The 25,804-nt window shown below is 46.2% G+C and overlaps 2 protein-coding genes across 2 annotated transcripts in view; both read right to left on the bottom strand.

Annotated features, from left to right (window-relative positions):
- Positions 1 to 3,687, bottom strand: part of LOC134411222 (maestro heat-like repeat family member 5) — an 84,157-nt gene extending 80,470 nt beyond the window's left edge. Inside the window, exon 1 of the mRNA XM_063144939.1 lies at positions 3,519 to 3,687. Coding sequence (XP_063001009.1) covers positions 3,519 to 3,687 — 169 coding nt within the window. The remainder of the gene's footprint in view (positions 1 to 3,518) is intronic.
- Positions 3,688 to 17,744: 14,057 nt separating this feature from the next.
- The window catches only part of LOC134411221 (maestro heat-like repeat family member 5), an 89,382-nt gene continuing 81,322 nt past the window's right edge, over positions 17,745 to 25,804 (bottom strand). The window contains exons 33-37 of the mRNA XM_063144938.1: positions 24,361 to 24,432; positions 23,275 to 23,311; positions 20,027 to 20,116; positions 19,647 to 19,707; positions 17,745 to 18,320 (exon numbers count right to left, since the gene is read on the bottom strand). Coding sequence (XP_063001008.1) covers positions 17,745 to 18,320; positions 19,647 to 19,707; positions 20,027 to 20,116; positions 23,275 to 23,311; positions 24,361 to 24,432 — 836 coding nt within the window. The remainder of the gene's footprint in view (positions 18,321 to 19,646; positions 19,708 to 20,026; positions 20,117 to 23,274; positions 23,312 to 24,360; positions 24,433 to 25,804) is intronic.

Raw genomic sequence — 25,804 nt, 5'->3', positions numbered from 1 at the left:
CGGAGATGACAGATATAGTTGTGTATCATCGGCGTACAGATGATATTGGAGGCCTCTCTCCCCGGTCTCGTCCCACCCCTCTTCCACTGTAACCCCTATTTGAGAAGCAAGCTGTCACTTCAACTCATTGACTTCCCCTATGTGCGGGAGGTACTCCAGGAGTCCACCGATCTCCCATAGTACAGCCACTTAGTGCGTACGGACAGTTTAAGTTTTCTGAGAAGTGAGCTCTCACTTCAACTCCTCTTGTAGTGCGCCGAGTTGAGCACAGCCACTACGGTGGATGCGCATGCCCGCATGCCTGGGAGCCGTCCTCGTGAGGTAGCTGGATCTGCTGGGACTGACTCCCCCGCAGATCTATGGCTTACTTGTGCAAGGTACCAGCTTTTCTGGGCCTGCCTGCCTGCCTGCTTTCCACCACCCAGGGTGCTACTGTGGTGGGGCATCTGCCAGGACTGACTCCTCGCCTGCTCTGCCTGCCTGGTGCCTGGGAGATGGGCTTTGCGGTTCGTGCCCAGCACCCTCCGGCACGCTTGCTCCCAGTCGTCCTCCTCTATGCCCCTCAATGCGTAACTGCTGGCTTAGAAAGAAACAACCAGCCATCCTTGCCTCACTTCCTCCTTGCGCCCGCTTACGGGTTGGTTTGCTATGCGTTAGTGCTCAAGCCATCCTTGCGGCACTACAATGCATGCTGCCTGCCTGCCTGCCTTCCCTCCCTTCTCCCCTTCCCGCCTCGCAGGGATGGTGTATGTGTCTTGCTTTGACTCAGGGGAGAAGTCCTTCCTGCGCTCACTTAGACTTTATCAAGTTCAAAAATCCATTTTTCAAGTGTGGAAGAAGATTTAGGGTTATCTCATGGCATGTTGGGATTTCCTTTGAACTGGCCCCATTGAGCTGTCTGCATTGCAACTTTAAATCCCTGACATACTGGAGTGTCCGATTTTCAAAACTTCCCCTAACATCAGGGGATGATGGGATTGGCTTGAAACATGGCGTCCATGTGGACACATGGGTAAGCTGTCATGGGACCAAAGGATAGGTTTCTGATGTGCAAATTGACGTAGTTGTAGAATGGGACTTGATTTGGGGTGAGTTAAAAGGTTTAAGCCCCGCCAAAAATCAGGCGATGATGGGATTGCCTTGAGTCTCAGCGTCCATGTGGACACATGGATTAGCTTTCATGGTGCCGAGTTTGTGGTTTCTAACATGCAAACTGACGGAGCTATCGAAAAGGGTGTGAATGGGGTGCCCGATTTTCATAAATTCCCCAAAAATCAGGGGATGATGGGATTGCCTTGAGTCTCGGTGTGCGTGTGTATCCCTGGATAAGCTTTCATGGTGGCGAGTTTGAGGTTTTTAACGTGCAAATTGACGGAGCTATCGAAAGGGGTGTGAATGGGGTGCCCGATTTTCAAAAATTCCCCCAAAATCAGGGGATGATGGGATTCCCTTGAAACTTGGCATGCGTGTGTATACGTCCATGAGGTGTCATGGTGCCAAACTTGAGGTTTCTAACTGTAACAGAAAAAAAGTTGTTTACTTTTTTAGCTTTCAATGCAACCCTATGGGGGGGAAACGGAGCTCCGATCTGGATCCGGAGCTCCGCAGCGGAGTGGAGCGGACATAGGCGGAGCGGGGGTGGAGCGAAGTGGCCCAATCCGCAAAATGCGGATCTGGAAGAGAAGCGGAGCAGGGGGTCCGTGCACACCGCTGCTAGGGGTGTGATCCGCTTCCCTTAGGATTGGAGAAGCAACAGCGAATTGGGGTGATCCTCCTCCGCCTGAGGCGGAGAAGCAAATCGGGGGCTGGAGAAGCATGGCGAAGACAGGTGACCATAAACGGAGTGGTCCTCTTTTCGCGGAGCGATCCGCCCGCCATTTTGGATTATTTCGCCCATAGGATTGCATTGCGGAAAAGATTAGTGGATAACTTTTTTGTTTTTCAAGCTATTTGAAACTCACTGTGCTTAGAGAGTCGTGGGTGGGGGTCATTTTGAGCCTATTTTCAGCACTCTGTGTGGTGCGGTTTGCTTGCTATAATTTTTTTAAAAATAGGGTAAAAAAAGCTGGAGAGGTACCTTTTTGAAGTGCTGAGAGGCAGATTCAACTCCCAGTCATGATCACCTGACTAAGCATCCTCCAATCCCAAAGTTGGAGGGGGGGATAGGCAAAATGGGATACTTAGTAAACTGGGATACTGGGAAACTTCTCTTTCTTAGTCTCTGAACGGACTTTTCCCAGTGTTTTTTTAAACAGTAGCCCCACCAAACGCACAAACACAACCTGAAATCATATACTAAGCAAATAAATAAATAAATAGGAAACACAGCACTGCTAACCACCCTAACCTTGGTGAACAACTGAATAGATGTGGTGCAAGGGGATGAGGTCCCCTAGGGCATGTGGACGTGCCCAGTGCATACTCTTACCCTTGGAGGGTCCTCAGAACCCTCCAAAGATTAACCAGTGAAGCTACCTATGCCTGTAATGAGTTGAAGTGTAAGCTAGCTTCTGGGCATGTCCACTTTCCTTTGATTTTTTTTTTGGGGGGGGGTGGGGTGGGGTGGGGTGGGGTGTCTTCTCTCAGAGAATTCTTTAAAATTGTCTTCAGAGAACTCTGGAAAAATCTGAAAGATATGTCTTGTACATTCAGCAAATAAAGTATGAGACCTATCTTCTAGAATCCCCCAAAGAAAGCCCCAAAGAAAATCTGGGCTGAAATGCATTGAATAGTCTCCAGAATGAAAGCAATTTTTCTAGCATCCTGAGATGTGTCCTCTTCTTGTGCATCGCTAAGCAAAGACATTTTTGTTTCCCCGGCTTGATAATGTATTACTGGTTGTTTTTAATAAATTGTTTGTTTTACTTGTATTTTACCTTGTTTTTGTGAAGCATCCTGGAAGCTCTGCTATAGAAAGAATCTATCTTCTTCAGCTGCCAAAACAGGGCCTCTTTAGCTAAATGCCTTTTAAAACAGTTTGTGGTTTTGCACCTTTTCAGAAAGCAGTGGTAGAAAAACAACACCGGATTTCCGTGGGGAGGCTGTTCTGCAGTCTGGGGGCCAAGATGCAAAAGGCGCTGCTCCTCCGTGCTTTGGAGCTCCTATCAGGGGCAGAGTTCCAGACCGGAACACGCTCTCCCAGGGGTGGGGTGGCCGCCGCTGTGCCAGGACTCTGTCTCTTTATCCCCGGCTGGCTCAGCTGATCGCTCACCTCTTCCCTTTTCAAAATACAGGGAAGTGAAATGATCGCCCTCTCATTCACGCAGATGCTCCCTGGCCAGCCATTTCCCGCCGTCGCCGGCCTTAAGAGACTAGAGAGGGCGGGGCCGGCCCTGTGATGACTGAGCGGATGTTGGCAGCCGTTGGGCCTCTTCTTCTCTGCACCTAGTTAGCCAGGCAGGTGGGTTGGGCTACCCCACTGCTCTCTCATGGTGGCAGGAACCTGGGTTGCCCTGCCCCTGTTCACCTCCCGCCAGCTCCTTCCTTCCCTGCAGCCAGGAGTGCTCCTCGCCTCCGACCCGGCCTGGCCCCACTGGGACGTTGAAGCCTCCTGGGTGACGACTGCTGTGGGGTGTGGGTGTGGGTCTCTGCAGCCCTCTGCTCAGCCCTGAGCGTCTCTTGCACGCTGGCGCAGTGCAGCCTCGGGTCCAAAGGGTCAAGGTGGAGGGAGGCCACTGTATGGGCCATGACACCCCTTCCCTCCCCGACTTCCAAGGGCACAGAGGGAGGGAGGGAGCTTCGTGGCTGATGGCACCGGGGTGGGGGAGGCAAGCAAGCCGGATCGCTCCCTGGCAAGCCACCTGTCAGGCCTGCGGCTTTCCTCTGCAAATCTGACCAGGCCCCATGCTGGGCAAAATCCCTTTTTATTATTATTTATTTATTTATTTATTTATTTATATAGCACCATCAATGTACATGGTGCTGTACATGTACCCATGTGCATTCCCATGGAGAAATCCCTGCTGTGCCTCACAGGGCGGCCTTGCTGATGGCCAGCAGTCGGAAAGGGAGCCACGGCCAGGCCAGGCCGGGGGTTGTGCCCTTTCCTGGGCTTTCTCGTTCCTTGCCCCCTGCCCTGTCCCAGCCCAGTGTGTCTGCTGTCACAATCTTGGCCTCCTCTCTCTGTTTTCTTAGGCTTGCATCCTGGTGGCTGACTTTCCTTTTGTGTAGCAGGTAAGGCTGGATTGAGGGCTCTGTCGTTTATATACACAGGAAAGCAGGTTGGAGGGAAAGTTGCCCCTGGCCGGGCCAGTGTGGGAGATAAACCAGGAGTTGCTGGCATCATCTGAGACTAACTGCAGGGGTGCCCACCTTTCCCCTGAACAGTGTCCCTCGACGACGACTCCTTCAGTTCCCCCTGCAGCCGTGGCCTTGGCTTATGAGCAAACAAATATGTAAGAAATCAGTAGACTGCCCTCTAGCAAAACTCTTGCGAGTTTACATAAAAACTGAATCAAAATAAAAAATCCGAGAGCACAGGAGAAGCTAAAAAGAATTAGCATTCTAAACGCTTGGGAGAAGGAGGCGCATTTGACCTGCCACCAGGTGAGCCTCTCGGGAGGGAGTTCCCCAAGCAAGGCACCACATCAAAGAAGCTCTGCCTGGTTGCCGCCCGCCTTAGCTCAGCCGGCCGGGGCAACTAGCGGGGAGCCCCCAAACAGGTGGGCTGATCTGGGGGCAGCAGCAAGCACCCCTTTCTCCACTCCTGGCTCCTGATGCCTGCAACGCGCATGAGAGTTGCAGCCTCCTGCCCACTTCCTCAGGAGTAAGACTTCTCCTGGTGTTTGGTGGTGGGACTGAGCAAACATGGCTAGGATGCAATTGCACAGCTTTACATGTGTCTACGGGTCCCTGGCCTGACTCAGGCTCAGCAAAGGCCCAGTGGATGGCACCAGCCAGTTCCCCAGGGAACATGTCCCTAAATTCCTGGGCCAGCAGAGCCATCCAGCACCAATTAAACCCCCTGAATTTCACCCTGCCTTAGATTTTTGAGATAAAAGCTTGTGAAGGCATGTCCAGAATGTGATCAAGCCACTTTTATGTTAGTCAGGGTGACGAAACGTCCGGTTTCGTCCGGACACGCCCGGGAAACGGGGGGGGGGAATCTGCGTCCGGCTGGAAATACTGTCCCCCCCCTTTTGTCCGGCCCCAACGGAAGCCGGGGGAGCCTTAATAAACCCCAACTCTTACCAGGCCTAAATTTCTGTAGTGAGTGGTGGCGGCCATCTTGAATCTCGCCTGAAATCACGTGAGATCTCGGCAGCTGGCTGGGAACTCAGTGAGACCCAGCCAGCAGCCGAGATCTCGCGTGAGTTTGGGCGAGATTCAAGATGGCCGCCGCAAGGGGTGGGTAGTGAGTGGGGTGAGTGCTTGGGGGCTGCGTGCAGGAACTTCCAGCAACGCAGCCTCCAGCCCCCCCCCCCCAGTGCAGAAGCAGCAGCAGCAGGAGCAGCAACAGGAGGAGGTAAGAGACTGAAGTTTGTGTGTTTGTGTGTGAGTGCATGGGGTCTTTGAGTGAATGCATGTATGCATGTTTTTTGAGTGAGTGATGCTGAGTGTGTGTGTGCATGCACACGTGTGCTGGCAGTGTGAGTGTATTGATGTCTGAATGGGATGCCTGGTTGTTTGACTGAATGAATGCATGTGCATATTTGCAGTGGGGGTGGCTGTAGTTTTCTCTGAGTTGGGGGGATGATTTGGAGGTGAAGTTCCTATTAAATAATGCATTTTAGACCCATAGACCTTCCTTTCCAATTTGTTTACTATAATTGGCATGACGTATATTTTGTAACAGTGGCTGACAATTGTTCATCCTTCTTAAAGAAACTTTTAAAAAATTAACAGGGTTGTTATTATCACCACCACCACCACCATCATCTATCTCTCTTTTCTTGCTTGTGGTGGTTTTTCTAGATGAACATGATGGGCTTTGCCAAGTCATGTTGTCTTTTACTGATTCAGAATAGGTATTGCAATTTCAATGTAGGTGTGTTTTTCTTGGTTGTTTTTGACTGTTATGTTTGGTTGAAGTTGAAACAAGCTAAGACAAGCTTTAATCCATTTTGTTCCATGGCTAACATTTGCAGGCTGTTACGTGATGCGTTCTCATTAGACCCGTGTACAAAAAAGTCCGTCCTGCTCACAGGAGCTGCCTTGTAACCACTCCCCCCATTGATGACAAACCAATCTTATTGGTGGCATCTTCACAACAATGATACAGGTTGGAACTGGAGACTTATTTCACTGGCCTAGAATCATAGTCACTACTCTTTCTAATTAGACTTTATAGCCAATTAGAATTTATCCTTAAAACAGGATACAGTATTGCAAAAACATGTTCATGCTGAAAACACAAAAGTGATAATCTGGCAATGCACAATACTACTGACAGTATAAAAACTGTGGCACTTAAACATATTCTTTCTGAGGTGGGGGAACACATTTTATGATTCTTTCATTCTTGCTTATTGATTATGTGTGACTGCGTATGTATGGTGATTAGCTGGTGGAGGGAATGGAAGAAGAGTTGAATGTACTAGGATAAACAAAGAAACTTGCTATTAAGAAGGGAAGCATGGGGTAAACTTCACAATATTAAAACTATAAATGTTTTGGGAAAACAACAATTGGAAGAGAGCACATCTTTCTTTATACAGGAGTAAAACAATTTCACTCAAAGTTCTATTTTTATTCAGCTGAGATATCAGTCCTTGATGGGACTGAAATTTCTAGAGCTTCTTCAAAAGCAAGTTTTCTTGCAACTGGTGTCATCTGGACTCTGGTCTTCTGTACTGCAGTTCATCTGGGTTCCATCTTTCATTATTACTTTTCTGAGAAGACTTCTTGCATCTCTTTAGGGTTATGATGGTGTTTGCAAAAACCTGCATAGGAAATTAACTACAAAGAGGCGTGGATCGCTGGATGAAGAGCAATTACAAAACAATAACTATGTATATGAATCTGCATCTTTTTTTTTCTCCTTAAGATTTAGAGGCTAAATTTTTACTCTGCACATGTTCTTGGCTATTATCATTATCATCATCATCATCATTATTATTATTATTATTATTATTATTATTATTATTATTATTATTATTATTTTATAAAGCACCATCAATGTACATGGTGCTGTACAGAGTAAAACAGTAAATAGTAAGACCCTGCCGCATAGGCTTATATTCTAATAAAATCATAGTAAAACAATAAGGAGGGGAAGAGAATGCAAACAGGCACAAGGTAGGGTAAAACTAACAGTATAAAGTCCGGCTAGGCTGCCAAGGGCTAGTTAAAGCTGAGTGAAACTTTCAATCAGGGGGCTTTGGGGGTGGCAGCATTTCTTATTCTTTAAACATACTTGCATGGCTGGCTAGAATAAAGAAAACTAAAGCAATTACTCTGAAAGTTACTGGTGCTCTTTGTGCAAAGCTTGACTGAGTAATTGCAATTGAAAAAAGCTAATAGTCAGGGGGCTTTACAGTCCATTCTTTGGACTGCAAGCAAAGGACACTCTCAGCTTTAGTTAGGCAAATGCTGTGCTCTGTCTTGGAGGGGCTCTCCTTGTGCCTTACAAGGGTCTACCCAATGCGTGTAATTTTTGTCTACTCTCTGGTAGCTGCACTTTGAGACTATTTAATAGATTAGAGAGAAAACTAGGTTAATTTTTAAATTTAATTCAGGTTTGAGGTAGACTCTTCTTGCCGTTGGAGGCTCTATTTTTGAAGTTTTTCTGGTATGAACAGGATGCTTATCAGGAAGCAACAGCTGGTTTGCAAACACAATGTTTTCTTTATTAGACTTTGCTACTAGTTATTTACTGTGTACTCTGTACAGCACCATGTACAGTGATGGTGCTATATAAATAATAATAATAATAATAATAATAATAATAATAATAATAATAATAATAGTTCAGATTTATGTTGTTTTATGTAGCATTCTTTAACATGCTTTATATTTTTAATTTCTATTTCTGAGCATGCCATAGGAGTTTCTTTACAACTTGGCATGGCAGAAACATTAAATTGGGTTTTCTCTTGAACTTGAGATTGAATTGGGGGAGCTTTAAAAACTGGTTGTTCTATGGGCTTACTTGGCTCTGTAAGTGAAGCTTCAGTTTCTCTAGCAGTGCACTAGACACAGCAAGAGATTGCTTAGGAGAGTTTTTGGGGGCAGTTACAGTATTGCTTCTCTCTGTAGCTAAGGTTTTAGGGAGAGTCTGCATTTATTTTATTTATTTATTTATTTAGAGTATTTTTATCCCGCCCTTCAGCCAAAAGGCTCTCGGAGCGGCTTACAATGTATCAATAAAGAAGACAGTCCCTACCCTCAGGCTTACATTCTAAAAAAAAGACATGACACACAAGGAAAAGTGTATGGGGAGGGAAGAGGGAGAAAAAAATAAATTAAGGAGACTGCTTGGGCTGGTGGGAAGGCCCTGCTCCGTCCTCTCATCTCCCAATGGAGGGGCAAACCAACAGCTCCTTCTTCCCCACATGGTGAAGATGTTAGCCCTGTGGGGGGGGGGGTTTCCAACTGAAGCAGGCTGGGATGGTGCCTGCCTGCTCCAGTCTCCCTCGCATCTTCTTCCCCACAGCATTTCTGTTTGCTGCTTTGGGGAGTCTCTTTCTGATCGTTTGCTGCACACACTTCTCTTAAGACCGGCTTTTGCTCAGAGGTCCGGTGGTTAGTGTCAGTGACTGGAGCTAACTGGTATTTAGCTTTTATGCTTTTTAACAATTCCCAAACTGTATGTAACATATGTATGTAACAAAGGAAACATCTGTATGTAACATTCTTTTTTTGCTATGGGAGGGCTTATTTAAGGTGCTAAAAGTCCTTAGCAGTTCAGAGGCTCGCAAGATGACACGATTATTATTATTATTATTATTATTATTATTATTATTATTATTATTTATTTATATAGCACCATCACTGTACATGGTGCTGTACAGAGTACACAGGAAAATTAGATCCATATAGATGTTTCCTTTGGAATGAACTCCATTCTTTAGGAGAAGATATGAATAAGTATGACAAGCACCCAACAGAAGTTTTGTCTAAAGTTTGGGAATTGTTATGGGGAAGCAAGTGGGACTGGTGTGGGTGGGTGGGGGAATGAGGCTGGGACATCTGGGGAGTAATAGAATTGTTAATTATGTCTTGAGATAATTGCAAATAGAAATGCCAACATAGAAACTTGCCGGCCAGGCTCAGCACTGCCTCCCCCCTCCCTTTAAAGTAGATGGCTGGAGTATTAGGCTCACGGGGATATGGGGGGGGATTAGAGTGGGGGGGGTGGGGAGGGGGGGAAGGTAGGAGGGAAGGGGTTGGGGTAGGAGGGTGGGGGTTTGTTGTATGGAGTTTGTGTTGTTATGTAAGTAAATTTGAGTTGCAGAGCACAAGGGATCGGAAGAGATTTCAAAAGGGTGAATATGGATAAAAAGATAAAAGTATCAACACTCAATGTTAAAGGTTTGGGGGCAGTCGTGAAAAGGAGGAGAATAGAACAAATGTTTAATAAAGAAGGATCGGATAATATAATATTATATTATATTATAATGGTCCAAGAAACACACCAAGGCTTCGAGAATTCGAATATGATAAAATTAAAGTGGGTAGCTTATTATGAAAAGTCGTTAGGGACATCAAAAAAAAATGGAGTGGCCACTTTGATTTTAAAAAAAAGTGGGTTTATATTAGAAGAAACAAAAAAAGATGATAATGGCAGATATCTTATGTTAAAAGGTAAAATTGAAGGAAAGGTATATACGCTAATTAATGTGTATGCCCCAAATGAGAGACATAGAGAGTTTTTTATAAAGCTATTTAAAGAAATAGAAGAATTCAAGGAGGGGTATGTCATATTAGCTGGGGATTTTAATATGGTTATGGATAATAGATGGGACAGGTCAAATCCCACTAATGTTGAAAAGAGGAATAATATAACTATATTGAATAAATTAGTAAAAGAAAATGATTATTCAGATTCATGGTGTTTACTCAACGGGATTAGGCCTGGATTCTCGTACTTTTCCCCAGTTCATCATACATACTCCAGGATAGATTATATATTTGTCTCAAAAGATTTTGTAACGAAGATTTGTAAAATGGAAATGGGGGTAATAAAAGTAACTGATCATGCCTTGTTAAGTTTAGAATTTACAGTTAAGAAGAATTATAAAGAGGCATATAGATGGAAGTTGAATACAAAAATATTGAAATATAATAAAGTGGTAGAGAAAATTCAGAAGGAATTGTCGGAGTCATGGGAAATTAACGAAAAGGGAGGAACAGCTGGGTCAGTCATTTGGGACACCATGAAGGCTGTAGTAAGAGGAATCTGTATTAGAGAGATGTGTAGCTTAAAAAGACAACAACGTGCAGAGCAGGAAAAGTTAGAGATAGAAATTAGAAATTTGGAGGAAGAATATTGGCGAGGTAAAGATAAATATAAATTAGTAGAAATACAAGCTAAGAAGAAACAATTAGAAAATTTAAATATAGAGGAGGTTCAAAAGAATTTAATTTACATGAAAAGGGAATATTTCGAAAATAGTAATAAGAATTCTAGGTTGCTTGCCAGACTCACACAAAAAGAAAAAGGGAGGAATGGGATAGAAGCATTGAAGGATAATCGAGGGAATTATTGTCATATAATGAAAGATAAAATAAAAAATTTTCAGGAATTTTATCAGGAACTATATAAGGGTAAAGAAACTCAACAAGAAAAGGTGGAGGAGTATATTGGAAGGTTTGTAAAGAATGGAATAAAACCAGAATATAAAGAGTTAATGGAGAAAGTAATAACTCAAAGAGAAGTTGAAGATGTTATTGATAATTTAAAAGTTGGTAAATCACCGGGAGCAGATGGTTTAGGACCAGAATATTATAAGGTCTTCAAAGATTTTTTAGTTCCAAAACTATTGGAACTTTATAATAGGATATTATTAGGAGAGAAGATACCTGAATCATGGGAACATTCATTGATAATTCTGATCCCAAAACCAGATAAAGATTTGACTAGTCCCGATTCTTATAGACCTATCTCATTAATAAATCAGGATGCTAAAATTTTCACATCTATTATGGCTAAACGATTAAATAAATTTATATCAGAATATATAGGAGAAGATCAATGTGGGTTTGTGGCAGGAAGGCAGATGCATAATCTAGTGGGAAGAGTTTTAAATGTAATAAATGTAATAAAAAAATCAAATATTAAGGCAGGAATTTTGGCACTGGATATTTTTAAAGCTTTTGATTGTGTGAGCTGGCAGGCATTAAAGATTATTGTAGATAAATTGGGATTTGGAAATAAATTTAAAAGCGTAATTGAACAGTTATATTCCCAAAATACAGCTGTAGTGGTGGTAAATGATGGACTCACTGAAAAGATACGACTAGCCAGAGGAACAAGACAAGGATGTCCGCTCTCGCCGGTCCTGTTTGTAATGGTTATGGAAGTTTTGGCGAAGGCACTAAGGGAGGATGAAGAATTAGAAGAAATTGGAGAGGTAAGGGAAATAAAGTTAAACATGTTTGCGGATGATACTTTATTGACCATTAAGAACCCAAAAAGAAAATTAGAAAGAATTAAATATCAGTTGAGGGAATTTGAAGAAATTACAGGGTTAAAAATAAATTGGTCTAAATCAGAGATGATGTTGTTTAATTATACTAAGAAGGAGGAAAAGGATTGGGAACATAAGGGAATAGAAATGAAAGTTAAGGAGGAGATTAAATATTTGGGAATTAAAATTACAAAAAATTTAGAGAATCTTGAAAAGGAAAATTTAACGAGGTTAAAGAAAGAGGTATTAGAGAAATTGGAGAAATATAAAAGATTAAATTTATCTTGGTTCGGAAGAATAGCCTTAATAAAAATGAAGATATTAGCTAAAATTAATTTTGTGTTTAGGATGTTACCAATAAAAATATCAGAAACGGAGATAAAAAGTTGGCAAACTATTATTAATAAATATTGTAACGGAGAAAAGAGAGCAAGAGTGAATAAAAATAATTGGTATCTAAGCCAAAAAAAGGGTGGATTGGGTCTCCCAAATATAAAATTATACTACGTAGCAAATAGATTAAGACATATTGTAGAAGCAATTATAGGAGTAGGAGATTTATACTGGATGGAAGAAAAAACTATAAGTAACGTAGAGATGAATTTGGACAATGTTTTTTTTAAAGATGGAGGGAGAAAGTGGGTTGGCAGTATAGATAATCCACTCCTGAGGACTCAATGGGAAATTTGGAATAAATTTAAAGAGAAGCTGCTTCCGAGCAACTCTCCCTTAGCACCGATAATAATGTTAAAGAATTTCCCAGAGGATCTGAAGGGTAGATTATGTAAAATATTAAAAGAGAAAAGTAAAATGAAATTAAAGGATTGGTTAAGAGATATAAAAACAAGAGAGGATATGGAAAAATTGTTAAAGGAGAAAAAATTATCTTGGTTAGATTATGGGCAATTAGAACAATGGAATAAAAAGTGGATTAAAGATAATAGAGTTTGTAGAAAGATGACGAAGTTTGAAGAGTTAATAGTAAATAAGGAAAAAGGGAAAGGAGGTAGTATAGTTTTAAAAGGGTTAATGAGTGAAATATATAAATTATTGTTAGAGAAGGAGTTTAGAGAGAACCCAGAGAAAATGGTATGGGAGTCAGATTTGAAGGTACAAATAGGGCGACAGAGCTGGGAGGGACTATGGAAACAAAGAGTGTTGAGAAGTTTATCAGTGAGAATAAAGGAGAATTATTTTAAAATTTTATGGAGGTGGTACCTAACCCCGATTAGATTGAATAAGATAAATGATCAGCATTCAGCAAATTGTTGGAGAGGTTGTGGGGGTAAAGGAACATATTTACATATGTGGTGGCAATGCAAATATGTACAAAGATTATGGAAGATGGTGTTTTCAGAAATTGAAGAAATAGTGGGAATGAAAATAGAACAAACACCAAAGATTGCATTGCTGTCACTATTTGAAGATATAAAGTGTGGAAAAGGAACTATAGAGCTGATATCGAGTTTGCTGGTTGCAGCGCGATTGATGGTAGCTAGGAACTGGAAGATTCAAGGGGAATATTCTATTGAAGAATGGTACAAAGAAGTATGGGATATAGCCATTAATGATAAATTGACATGTAATATTAAGTGGAGAAAAGGCGTAACTAAAATAAATGAGTTTGAAGGAATCTGGAAACAGTTCCTAATATTTGTGTTTACTAAGGGAAGTGGGAAACCGCCAGCAGAGGAAACGATTAGATTTTGGACTCAGGAATGATCCCGAGGTGGGGGGTGTACTTTTATGTTAAGAATGATTATGTTGTAGTATGATAATGTATAGGTAATAGTTATTCAACATATATGTACTCAACATTTATTCAATATGTATGTAGCAGTTGTTTAATGTTTTTCCTTTGTTATTATTATTACTATTGTAATGTTTTATGTATGTTTATATAGTGTAGAAAACAAATAAAAACTATAAAAAAAAAAGGAAAGAAAGAGGTTTCATCACTGCCAATGGACAGCCTGTCGTGCACTGAGGTCTCATCAATGACCTATTACAAGCCCTGATGCTTCCCCTTGAAGTGGCTGTGATGCATGTGCAAGCCCATGGACGTGCGCCTGGAGAAGAATTGAGAAAAGGAAAACAGAAAGCAGACCCAGCTGCTAAACAGGCTGCCCTGCAAGGAGAAGCAGGAATTTTCCTAATCCATCCCACCAAGCTGCCACCACCTGTGAACGAGTACACAGAGAGACTATAGCTCGAGAAGCCAAAGCCCAGAAGAATGAGAGTGGTTGGTGGATAACCCCCAAAGGACTTGCAGTGCTGCCTTGATTGATCATGAGAAAAATCCTACAAGATCTTCATCAGAACCTGGGACATCCTGGAGCCAGCAGCATGGTGGAACACCTGCAAAGAACAACCATTGGAAAAGGGATGCACCAAGAAGCCCAAAGAATAGCTGCAACCTGCACCATCTGTCAGAAGATCAACATTCCCAGACGACCCCCTCCAGCGATGGGAGGAAACCGTGGGCACACTACCCATTTCAGCGTCTACAAGTAGACTTCGCCGAAATGCCTCCTGCCAAAGAGTTTAAGTATTTGTTAGTTTTTGTTGATCAGCTCATGGGTTGGATAGAGGCCTTTCCTTGTCAGAATAACCAGGTTAAATCTGTAGTTCAAAAGTTAGTCAGAAATTGTAACTTGCTTTTCCTTACCTGAAGTCATAGAAATCAGAAGCCATTTTACTTCTAAGATAGTGCAGGGGGTAGCTAAAAGAGCTAGGGATAGATTGGAAGCTCCACACTCCTTGGAGGCCACAGGCCTCAGGACAAGTGAAAAGAATGAATAGGTCCTTGAAAGAAACACTTAAGAAAATCCAGCTAGAAACCTCTCAAAATTGGGTAGATGCCTTGCCGCTAGCCTTAACAAAGCTTAGGAGAATGCCTCGCAAGGGTTTAAAGATATCACCTTTTGAATTGATGTTTGGGTTTCCACCGCATGTGCTGACTGGGATAAGGGAAGAAGTTAAGTGGGAAATGGGAGACCAGATGTTATTTGATCATGTAACTGCCCATCAGTCTGTTTTAACACAGCTCCACAAGTACGCCGCACCCTTCCAGCGATTGCCACTTGATGCCCCGATCCATCGCTTCCAGACTGGAGATGAAGTGTTGTTGAAAAGGTGGAACCCAGATTCTGACGGCGTACGGTGGGAAGGACCTTATTCAGTAGGACTTGTAAGCCATTCAGCAGTTAAGTTAATTGGACTAAATAAATGGACTCATTGTTCTAGAATTAAAGCCTACAGGCCACCCCTGCCTCCTTCGAGCCTCGCATGCTCGAGGGACACGGGCAACCTTGAGGACAGCAACCCTCCCTCTCTGAACTCACCGGAAGCAGCTCAGAGCATAGGACAAGAATCCAACAAGGATCAAGACAAGCGTGTTAAGTATACTTGTATACCTCTTGGAGGCACCAAAGTTAAAATTGTGAAAAATTAGTAGATGGGTGGGCCTCCAAAGTGTGCACTATCATACAGCAGCTGAACCAGTCATTCGAAATTTTATAAACCCACTGCCCCAAGGAGAACTGAACAACACTGTTGTGTGGACACAAGGAAAGGGGCCTCAGAAAAACCCCTACATCTTTCAGAGGTTAGGGACTGTAGAGCCCAAAATCTACTGGCCTTTGTGGTATAGGCGGCATCCAGAGAATTATCGGCCTCGGCCCTAAATTAAAAAATAAGCATGTAACCACTTTAAAAGTAAAGAGTCTCAATTAGATACTCCCATTTGTGTACACCGCGATCGGCACCGATCAAAGTGTGCCAATTCCACGATAGGCCATGTCTATTTTTAAAAGATTCAGAAGCATGACCTTGGTCCTTCTTGAATGCTTGATCCTAATCCAGACGGGACAAGGAAACTGGTTCAAAACACATGCTGAATATATGTTTAACCAACATAGACAAGATGCAATTTTGTTTTATGAACATCCCCTTACTGTAAGAGACTTTACCATGATACCTAGTTTAATTACTGATCCTGACATGGTTGTAGGAGCTCTGCAAGCCACGCTAGGGAATAAAGGAGCAGGTACTCTTTTTACTAGAGTAAGTAGCAGTGAATTCAGAGCAAACCCACACCGAAAGTTTAAAACCAATAAGTACACCAAAGGAATGTGTTTTTGTTGTTCACACTCAGGAAGTTAGAATAACAAGACCAAAGATTGGGGAAAGTGGAAGCCATTCTATGAACGATTAAAGAATTATTCCTATTGTTCTGATAAATTTTGGTTGTGGGGACAGAGAAATACTTCCATGTCTATTAACTCCCCTAATCAAACAACCTTTTCTGATATATATCCTGAATACCCAATGTTTCAGGTGAAATATTCAGGAAAAGGAGGAAGTATTTGCTCTGGATGGTAAGCCAGAGACCCCAATTTATGGTTCTTTTATAAAGGATGGGCCACTAACTATCACCCAGGAAACTACCAATGTGTGGGCGTTGGGTATCTGACCATGCCAGTGCAAGTGGTAAAACTTGCTGGAACCAGAACTCGGAGAGAGACAGGGGGCTTAGGACAGCTAGTAGGACCCATAGGAAAGAATTGTAATGACATGGTGATTGTAGGAGAACAAATGTCTAAAACAGAACCTTCAAGAGTAGCAGGTGGATTATTCTCTGGAATCCTAACATTAGGAGCATATCCTGGCATCATTGCACAGGAAAACCGCAAAAGTATATTAGGATTGACCTGCCGCTTAGAGAAAACTATAAATGCTACTGCAAGAATGATTAGAGCAATGCAACCTGAAATAGAAGATCTTAGTCAAGAAGTTGCACAGCAGCGTTTTGTATTAGATGATATTTTGGCCAAACAAGGAGGATATTGTAAGATAGTTGGTAAAGGGTGTCGAGTCACCTTTCAAGATTTAAATAAAACTATTGAAAATGAACTTGAGAATCTCCAACATATGAATAGCCAAAATACAAGAGGGATCAGCGGACCAAATGATTGGTTTAACTGGCTTACCAGCTGGTTACCTGATTTAAGTTGGCTCAAGGGATTGATAATGATTATGTTAGCCGTATTGTTTGTTTGTCTAGTATTATCTTGTTGCTTTCCCTGTTTAATGGCTCTTATTCGCCACATGCAAAAAAAAGCTTGATGCAAAAACAAATGCTTGTAATGTATGAACAAATAGATGAAGGAATCAATGATAAACTGTGATTTATGATCTATAAAACGCTTTAGAGGAGGGAGAAATCTTAGCAAACGTAACTCCATTTTAGAAAAATCTTGCTGTGTGACTTGGGAGTGAACTCTGTTTCACCCAAACCCCCTGTCTTATGTAAGTGGTTTTTCAGAATCAGCAGTTGAGGAATCGGTTTGAACCAAACCCGGATGCCTGCTGACATTTAGTCAGAACCAGTACAATGTACACATTTTTAGAACAATGGTGGAAAAGAGGCATATGTAATGCTAACTATACCACGTATACATTTTTAGAATAATGGCAGGAAAGAAGCATATGTAATGTTAACTGTATAAATCATTGTAATTTCTTGTACTCAGTGTCCGAATGGCATTTAAGCTTTTCGCACCCAGAGCTGCAGCCTGAAAGCCTAAAATAAATCTATTGCATCCTCCAAACTTGATCTGTGCCTTTCTATGGGATCCGCCCTTAGGAAGAAAGAACCAGATATTTGTCTAACACGCCTGCCGCTTGGCAGGCCATCCCACAGAGTCGGGTTCCAGGAGACCCAGTTCAGTTCCTCTGATTCCTCTTGGCTACTTGGGAACAGGCTAAATCAGGCCACTCCATGAGAAGCTGGCCCCAGGCCCAACCCAGGGAGCAGAGCAGTAGGAAGGACAAGAGGCAGGCGGAGAAACGTTCTGGAAAGCAAACAGCGGTCGTAAGTGCCCGAGCATGTGGCCAGGCCACGGAAATCCATCCGCGTGGACTCCTCTGCCTACCAGAAGGGTGAGCAGGGCTGGAGCAGAAGTCCCTCTGGCCTGCTGTACAGGGAGGCCGTCTGGCAAGGCCCTCTCCGGCCACTGCAGGAGCCCAGCTGGCCCTGCGCCACAGATGAGGCGGGACCCAGCCTGGTGGAGGTCTCAGCCGCCCACCCCCCTCCACGGGGCACCAGCAAGAGTGAGCACAAGAGGGCGCTCTAGATGGAGGTCTCGTCGCACTTGGCCAGCGGCACCCCAGTCAGGTAGATGCGGGCCTGTCCAGCTCCTTGATGTAGAGGTGGGGGTAGCCATTGAGGCTGCTGTTCTTCTTGGCCGTGGCCAGCGGGTGGCGCTCGTCCTCCGGCGAACTCGGGGTTTGTGGCTCGTGGCTGCAGCTCGTGGTGGTTGACTGCATCAGGTCCAGCCCGTTCCTCTCCCGGCAGATCAGCTCCCACTGCAGGCGCTCCCGCCGGCATCGTTCATGGAGCAACAAGCAGCCGCTGCTCACAACGACGCCCAAGACGAAGCAGAAGACGCCGACCAGGACGCTGTAGCTGCGCTCGACCGACTGGTACGGATTGTGCCCGCCCTGGCTGGCACTCACCAGGCTGTAGGAGGCCCCCACGCCCCCCACCCCAGACTCCGTGCAGCGGCACGTGTATTCCCCCAGCGTTTCCGCCGTCACGGTGAACTCCAGTCCGTCGCTGCGCACGATGTAGGCTGATGCCTCTGGGGACGGTCTCTGCCACTCGCAGCTGGACCAGGTGGACTGGGGGACGCAGGGTAGGACCACCCGGGCAGAGAGCAGCACGGGCACCTCAATGGTGGTGGGCACCTCTGCCAGGGAGAAAGCAGAAGGTTAGAGGATGCCTGGGCAAGGCGGCCCCCACCCCTGCCAGACCTCACAGCCCTGAGAGGGTCTGGGCGCTCCCACCCGTTGCTCCAAGCCTCCAGCAGCGCAGCGTACAGAGCGCTGCTCAGCACCAGAAGCAAGTGGGAGCCCCCATCTGATCTGGATGTCTCTAGACCACAGTTCCCTGGTCCTTTTTGGACAGTGGGCCCATTTGGCCCTTTGAGGGCGCATGGGGAAGTCTCACGAAGTGGCTGCCGTGGTGGGCCTGGCCAGTCACAGCACGGCCATTTCACAGAAGGCCCACTGGGGAGGCCAAAGGAGAAGGCACTTGCCCAAGGACCGAGGGTCAGAGCAGAGGCGGGCGCCTGAACTCCGAAACACACAAAGCCTCCCCTTGGGAGCCCAGTACAGATGGGGCGGGAGGCCAGGCCTTTGCCCGGCAGCCGCCCAGCCCAGAAAAAAGAGAAGCTCCAGGGCATCTTAAGAAAAAGAGTAAGAATCAGGATGGGTTGGGTGGGGGCCAAGAGAGGGGTCAGGCTGGAGACCCCCAGCTCTAGACCTGCCGCACGGGGGGGATATGGCTGGCCAAATCCTGATCTTGTGGGGGCGAATTCCCCATCTGGTGCAGCAAGAGGGAAAGATCTGTCAGCTGTGACTGAGGTGATCACACATTCCATGGAGACGGTGGGCAGAGGGGCCCCATGGCCTGGAGGGCGGAGATTCCAAGTCTCCCTTGGCGGGTAGGAGAGAGAGAGACATGGGATAGAAAGCAGCGCCTGTGATGCGGCCACCACTGCCGCTGGGCGGCTGTTGAAAGGCCTCTTTTTTCGTCCAGCCCAAGGTGTGCGGCTGCCCCCGAATCATCCCCCACGGGGGCCTCAGCCCTTGGAGACCTCCAGAGAGTTCCACAAGCTAAGGGGAAGCCTGAGTTGGAAGCCTGCTGGGGGGCCCTGCTGCAAACGCGTTCCTCCTGATTGCGCTGGCCGGGGATCCTTCTGCGAGCGTGTGAACGCAGAGAGAGCGCTCCGCTCGCCATCTGGGACGCAGAGGAATGCCGCCCATGTTCAGCCTCAGGGAAAGCAATAGATGGGGAGCCCATGCATCCGCCTGCCCCCCCCCCCGATCCTCCAGAACTTGGGTTTAGCATCTTCCCTCTCAGGTCCACCAAAGCTCAGCCCACCCCCACTGGCATATGTCACAGCTTTAGCTGGGCGGTGGGGGGGGGGGGCTCGAGCGACTTGCTGAACCAGAACAGGAACAGCTCTGGCGCCTTGCCGCCACCATCACCACCACCACACACACACACACCCCTTTGCTCTGCACGGGGCACAAATTCAGCACCTTCACGGATGTGATGTCCTGGATCAGCCTGAGAAGAGGACAAGGCAGGCGGCTGAGAAAGCGGTGTTCCCCCTCCCCTTGCTGGCCAGAGACCCATGACCCACTGGGGCGGTGAACGTGCCCCTCCCTTTCCATGGGAGAGGAAGCGGCCGCTTGGAGCAGCTGTCCTGGCCCTGCCACCTGCCTCTTCTCTGGCCCCAGGCCAAGGCACGAGTCCCAAAAGGCCCCACTCAAAGCTGCGCTGAGCGAGGCATCTGCCGGGTTGGGACCCTGGCAGCATTGCTTTGAAGGAGAGGAAAGCGGCGTGTGCGCAAAGCCCCATGGCGCTGGAGCGCTGTCACACTTACCCAGCCTGTCCACGGTGGTCCTGGCAGGCCTCCTGCACTGGGCTCCAGGCGCAAGCGGGGTCCCTGGCCAAAATACAGTCCTGGCAGGTCCTTTATGCGGCGCAGGTGGCTGTGCGGATCTGGGCCACTCCGCTGTCAGAAGCCACGTACAGCCAGTCCTGCAGAGAAGGCATGGAGAGGCCTTGGTCACGGGGGGGGGGGATGGGATGCTCAACGGATCCCCGGGGGGGACGAGAGGGGTCACAAAGAGGGGCACAGGCTGGCCGCTGAGCCCCAGCACAGGTAAAGAGGGACCCTCCAGCTGTTCTCACGAGGGTGTAACCTGGATCGGGGGGCACTGGGGAACCGGAAAGGGTCCATATGGGGCTGGTTTGGGCGCTTTGTTTGGGTGATTACGGGGAAGCATTCCGAGATTACAATTCCTATGCCAAACGGCTGGGGTTTTTAGGGAATTTCCTGATGTGCTTTCCACAGTATTATTCGCATTTCTGCTTGAAGCCCTGCTCTCCAGTTCTGGTTAGGGTTAAGGTGGTGTTCTAGTATTATATCTGCTTTCTCCACACCAGCGACACTTCTCTACACTTCTGTCATGTCCCGTCTTCCTTGCCTATTTTCTGAGCTAAAAAATCCCAAAAGATGAACACCTCGATCATTTTAGTGGCCCGTCTCCATCCCCCCCCCAACTCCATCATCCTTTTTAGGTGCTGTGACCAGAACTGCACACAGCATTCTAAGTGTGGTCACACCATAGATTGGGTATAAGGGGAGTATGAGATTGGCCGTTTTATTCTCAGTTCCTTTTCTTATAGGGTAACCCCATCTGCCCACCACAAACCCAAGGTCTCTTCCTTGTTCAGTCACTGCCAGCTCAGATCAGGAAAGCTCGGATGGATATGGAGTTGAGGATTCCCCCGATAAATTGGATGACCTGTGAGGGTTGTAATTGGGATTTTTCATAGTTGATATATAGTCCTAATTTGTATAATAGGGAGCAAGTAATTTGTATCGAATTTTGAAGAATTTGTTTTGTTGGTGCAACCAAAAGCCAATCATCAAGATAGGGGTAGACTTCTACTCCATTCAAACGAAGATGAGCACATACAACAGACATACATTTGGAAAAAACTCTCAGGGCAGAGGAAAGGCCGAAAGGGAGAGTTCTATATTGGTAGATGTTATGCCCAATTATAAAACGTAGATACCTGCGGTATGTGCTTTCTATCGCGATGTGGAAATATGCATCGTGAAGATCAATAGATGCAAACCACTGTCCTCTGGATAGTAAAGGAATGATAGAAGCCAATGATATCATTCTAAATTTTCTGGTACTGACATGTGTATTTAATAAGCGTAAATCTAAAATTGGGCGAAGCCCTCTGTCTTTCTTCGGTACAGTAAAATATCTAGAGTAGAAACCTCTTAAGAGTCGACTCCAGGGAACTTCTTCGATGGCACCTTTTGCAAGTAACATGTCTACTTCCTGGAGTAGAGGTGACGTAGGTGTTGTGATCTTTACCGTACCGAGGGGAGGAAGGGTTTCGAATTCTATACGGTATCCTTTTTGGATTATCGAGAGGACCCATGTATCAGTAGTGATAGCTTTCCATTGTTGATAATATCGGGAAAGTCTATCATTAAAGAAAGTGGTAGAATTGGTGTGTTGGGCTGGCGTATCGAAAAAATCAAAGACGCCGCCTAAAAGAACCGTCGTTTTTACGAGAGGAAGCTCTGCCTCTGAAGTTTGCGAATTGCTTACGTGGCTGAGGAGCCTGCTGCAGATGTTGTTGCTGTTGTTGTTGTTGTCGAGGTTGAGCTTGGTAATACTGCTGTCTGTTGGGATAGTATGATGAGCGTGGCCTAGACCATGCGTGGCGACGGAGTGCTGTGGTTCCTGTTAAGGTCTTCGCTATACAATCGACTTGGTGTCTCGAGGTATGTATCTGCTGACGGGAAAGCTCTGAAGCCTCGGAGTGGAAGAGTCTAGCTAGATGTTTCTTGTCCTCAGGTAAGTGTTCCATTAGCTTTCCGATTTTATCCCAAAGCAGTAGCTGATAGCCAGACATAGCTGCCTGGTAATTTGTCACCTTAAGTGCCAGAGAAGAGGAAGTGTACAATCTACGAGCGAGAAGATCTAAACGACGCCCTTCTTTGTCTACAGGGGAAGAATGTTGATGTCTACTCTTGCCCTGTGAAGCCTCAACGACTATCGAATTCGGTGGCAGGTGCTGAAACAAAAATTCGACTTCAGATTGCTGGATCTTATACATACCCTCCAACCTCTTTGAGGATGGGGGATTTGTTGAAGGTGATTTCCACGATTGTTTTAAAGTTTCAAGCAAAGCCGGTAACATGGGTATGGCAACTGGTTTTGTTGTATCTGAAATAATAGAGTCATATACTGGGTCTTGGACAGTGGATGTGGATTGTTCCACCTGTAAACCCAATGCCTGAGCCATTCTAATGACCTGATCCGAAAAATGTCCGAGATCTTCTGATGGAGAAATACCCCCTTGCGGAGCAACCTCCATGTCAGGGGACGCTATCGAAGGCCGTGCCGAAGAAGCTGAGGATGAATCAGAGCCATATTCGTCCTGTCCTGATGTAGGAGAGTGTATTGGAGCAGATGGGAGCTGCACAAGTGGAGCTGGTTGAGGTTGTTGTAGCGCTAAGACATCGGATGATGGCGCTATAGGTGGATCCATTTGTCTTGGTGGCTCGATGCGCTGTGGAGGGTTAGCCACTGATGGCCTTGCTGACTGTTCCACAGATTGTTCGTAAACTGGTCGGTGTCGACTACGATGGTCTTGGGGGAAATGTTCCCATTGACCCTCATACGGCCATCGATAATATGGGTCCCGATCCCAATATTGGTATCCGTGTGGGCTTCTACCTGCTCTATCCCTGTAGTGTGGTGAGCAAGATCTATCCCTTGATCGAACTGAACGATCATAATGATAATATCGTCTTCTGGAATGAGTGGAGTATATGGAATCTGGTGAGTCGTGCCTATAATGCCTGTCTTGCGGTTGCATCTGCCTTGGCGGTATAGGAGTCGGCGAGAGATCTCTGATACCGCCTTCAGATGTCGATGTGAGTCTTTGCTCCCGCGCCGAAGGAAGCCGTACTGTCGGTATAGGAGACAGTAGTAAAGGTGGCGGTGGAGGAGGCGCTAAAAGTTGCGCCGGTATCGGCATCGACGTCACGGCTTCGGTCAATAACGTTTGTGGCACAGGTTCATCTGTCGGTACCGATTGCGGTTGTACGGTGTCGACCGTCGGTATCGGTCTATCCGGAGTCGGAGGAGGAAAAGACGGCCGAGTAGGGTTCGGCACACTCTTTTTTAGAGACTTTTTCTTTCTCTTTTTATTTTGCTCCTCCACACTCATGGTAGTATGTTTAGTCTTTTTTGCCTTCTTTGTTAATCTTTTGGCAATCGAGAGCGTAATGCCTCTCCCTGGTGTAGCCGGTAATTCTGGTTGTTGTGGGTCAGCCAGTAATGGAGAACGTGGCGAATTTTGGACAGGCTCCATAGTACAGGATTTCGATGTCGATGGCTTTTCGACTGCTTGTAAAGCTTTGCTCCAAAGGAGAGCTTTAAGTCTGTCTGACCTACGCCGCCGTGTTTGTTTAGAAAAGGCTTGGCAAAAACGGCAAGTTTCCATGACGTGGGCCTCGCCTAGGCACAGAAGGCAGAGGGAGTGCCCGTCAGACGGGGAAGCTTACTCCCGCAATTCTTGCATTTTCTGAAAGGGGCCTTGAGGGCCATGCGCCCTTTAGGGCGGTTGCTTTCCGTGAAAGCAAAGAAAGACACAAAATAATAAAAGTAACAATATAAGAATAAAGTAGAAATATGAGAATGATAGAAAGAGAAGAGAATAAAAGGAAAAAACGCCTCTAACAGTTGTTTATTTTTACTTTCTACAGAGAGTTTCCCGAACGATGTCACCACAATGGCGGTCAAAAGAGAACTGAGGTAATAGGCGGGAACCCCCTCTTTTGCGCATGTGCACTCGCAGCGTGGGGGCGGGGTTCCCGCCAAAACGCCTCAGCTATGGAAGTTTTTTCCCGACGAGAGTCCGTGCAGGTGCAGAGCCCAATGTTGTGTGATGCACAGAGACCACGAAGAAGAACAGTTAAAATCTGGGGGTTGGGGGGTGGGGGAGAGAGAACATTTTACCTGGTGCCCAAATGATAACCAAGTGGACTCTTTCTTAGGGAGGGATTTCCAAAGATGGGCTGCCGCCACCAAAAAGGCCCCCTGAATATGGCCTGGTTTATGTGGGGCAGAATGATGTTCCTGTAGGCCTTAAGCTTTGGCTCCCTTGACTTCTTACAGGCTGTGAGAGGTGAGCAACGGAGGCCCACGTTGCCTGGCCCCTGGCCAGCCCTGACGATGTAGCACAGCACTGGGAAAGGGGGTTATGTGTTAAGAAGAGCCTTGATGCTGGATCAGACCAAGGGTCCCTTTGGCAGGAACTCCCAAGCAGGGGCATGAGGACAACAGCACCCTCCCACCCATGGTCCCCAGCAATTAATACACATAGGCTTGGATCCTGGAGGCAGCACATAGCCATCGGGACTAGTAGCCATGGATAGCCTTCTCCTCCTCCAGGAATTTATCCAATGCTCTTTTCATAGGATCATAGAACAGCAGAGTTGGAAGGTGCCTACAAGGCCATCGAGTCCAACCCCCTGCTCAATGCTGGAATCCACCCTAAAGCATCCCTGACAGATGGTTGTCCAGCTTCCTCTTGAAGGCCTCTAGGGTGGGAGAGCCCACAACCTCCCTAGGTAAAGCCCTCTGAATTGGTGTCCGTAACCACATCTTGTGCTAGCAAATTCCATAGTTTAACTATGTGCTGTATGAAGAAGTCCTTCCTTTTCTCTGTCCAGAATCTCCCACCATCCAGCTTTATGGGATAATGACCCCACTGGGTTCTAGGATTATGAGAAAGGGAGAAGAATGTCCCCCTGTCCACATTCTCTATACCGTTGTACATCATTTTGTACATTTCTAAGTTTGTACACCAGTTGCTCTGGTACATGGCTGGGAGGATGCTGTTGCACTCCTGTCCTGCTTGTGCATTTTCTGTGGGCGTCTGCTTGGCCATTATTTGAACAGGATGCAGGACTGGATGGATCCAGTATGTCTATGTTGCCTTTCTTGGCAAAGCCCTCCAAAAGCAGCTCTCAAAAGGGAACTGATGCCATACAATAAATTTAAAAATGCAAATAAAACAGTCCAGTTCCAAAACCTAAGAAGAGCAGCAGCAGCAGCAGCTTAAACGCCCCTCGCATAGGCCAGGAGAGGCCTTGGGGCCCTGCCTGTGGGCTGCCCACCCCCACTCCGTGGCGCTCAAGAGACTCCCTGGGGTCTGATCCAGCTCCAGGGTGCTTCTCTGGTGTGGCCTCTCTTCCCTCGTGGCAAACAGAAGGGGGCTTTTTCTTTGCGTGGTTCCACGGCTGCTCCAGTTGGCTGCTTAAGGCTCTGATTATGCATGTCTGCTATAGGGTGTCTCGTAGATGGAAAAAACAGCAATGGTGAATTAAAACAATATGTTGAATCAATAGCAACGATGGTGCTGGTGCTGCGGCCCCAGCCGTCTCACGGTCCCTGCTTCAGTAGACTCACGGGGAGGAGGGGAAGACAAAACGGTGCGCAGAGGAGGAGGCTGAGCAGGAGCGAGTGGCCAAGACACGGGGTGGCGGTGAGAAGGGGAAGTACGGAAATCCCAGTTCCCAGTGGGTCTGCGTTAGGTGTGACTGAGTCAGGAACAA

This window comes from Elgaria multicarinata, chromosome 19, assembly GCF_023053635.1.
Source record: "Elgaria multicarinata webbii isolate HBS135686 ecotype San Diego chromosome 19, rElgMul1.1.pri, whole genome shotgun sequence".
Classification (NCBI taxonomy): Eukaryota; Metazoa; Chordata; class Lepidosauria; order Squamata; family Anguidae; genus Elgaria; species Elgaria multicarinata.
Note: the sequence above shows the minus strand (reverse complement) of the source record. Positions and strands in the feature narration are given on the sequence as shown.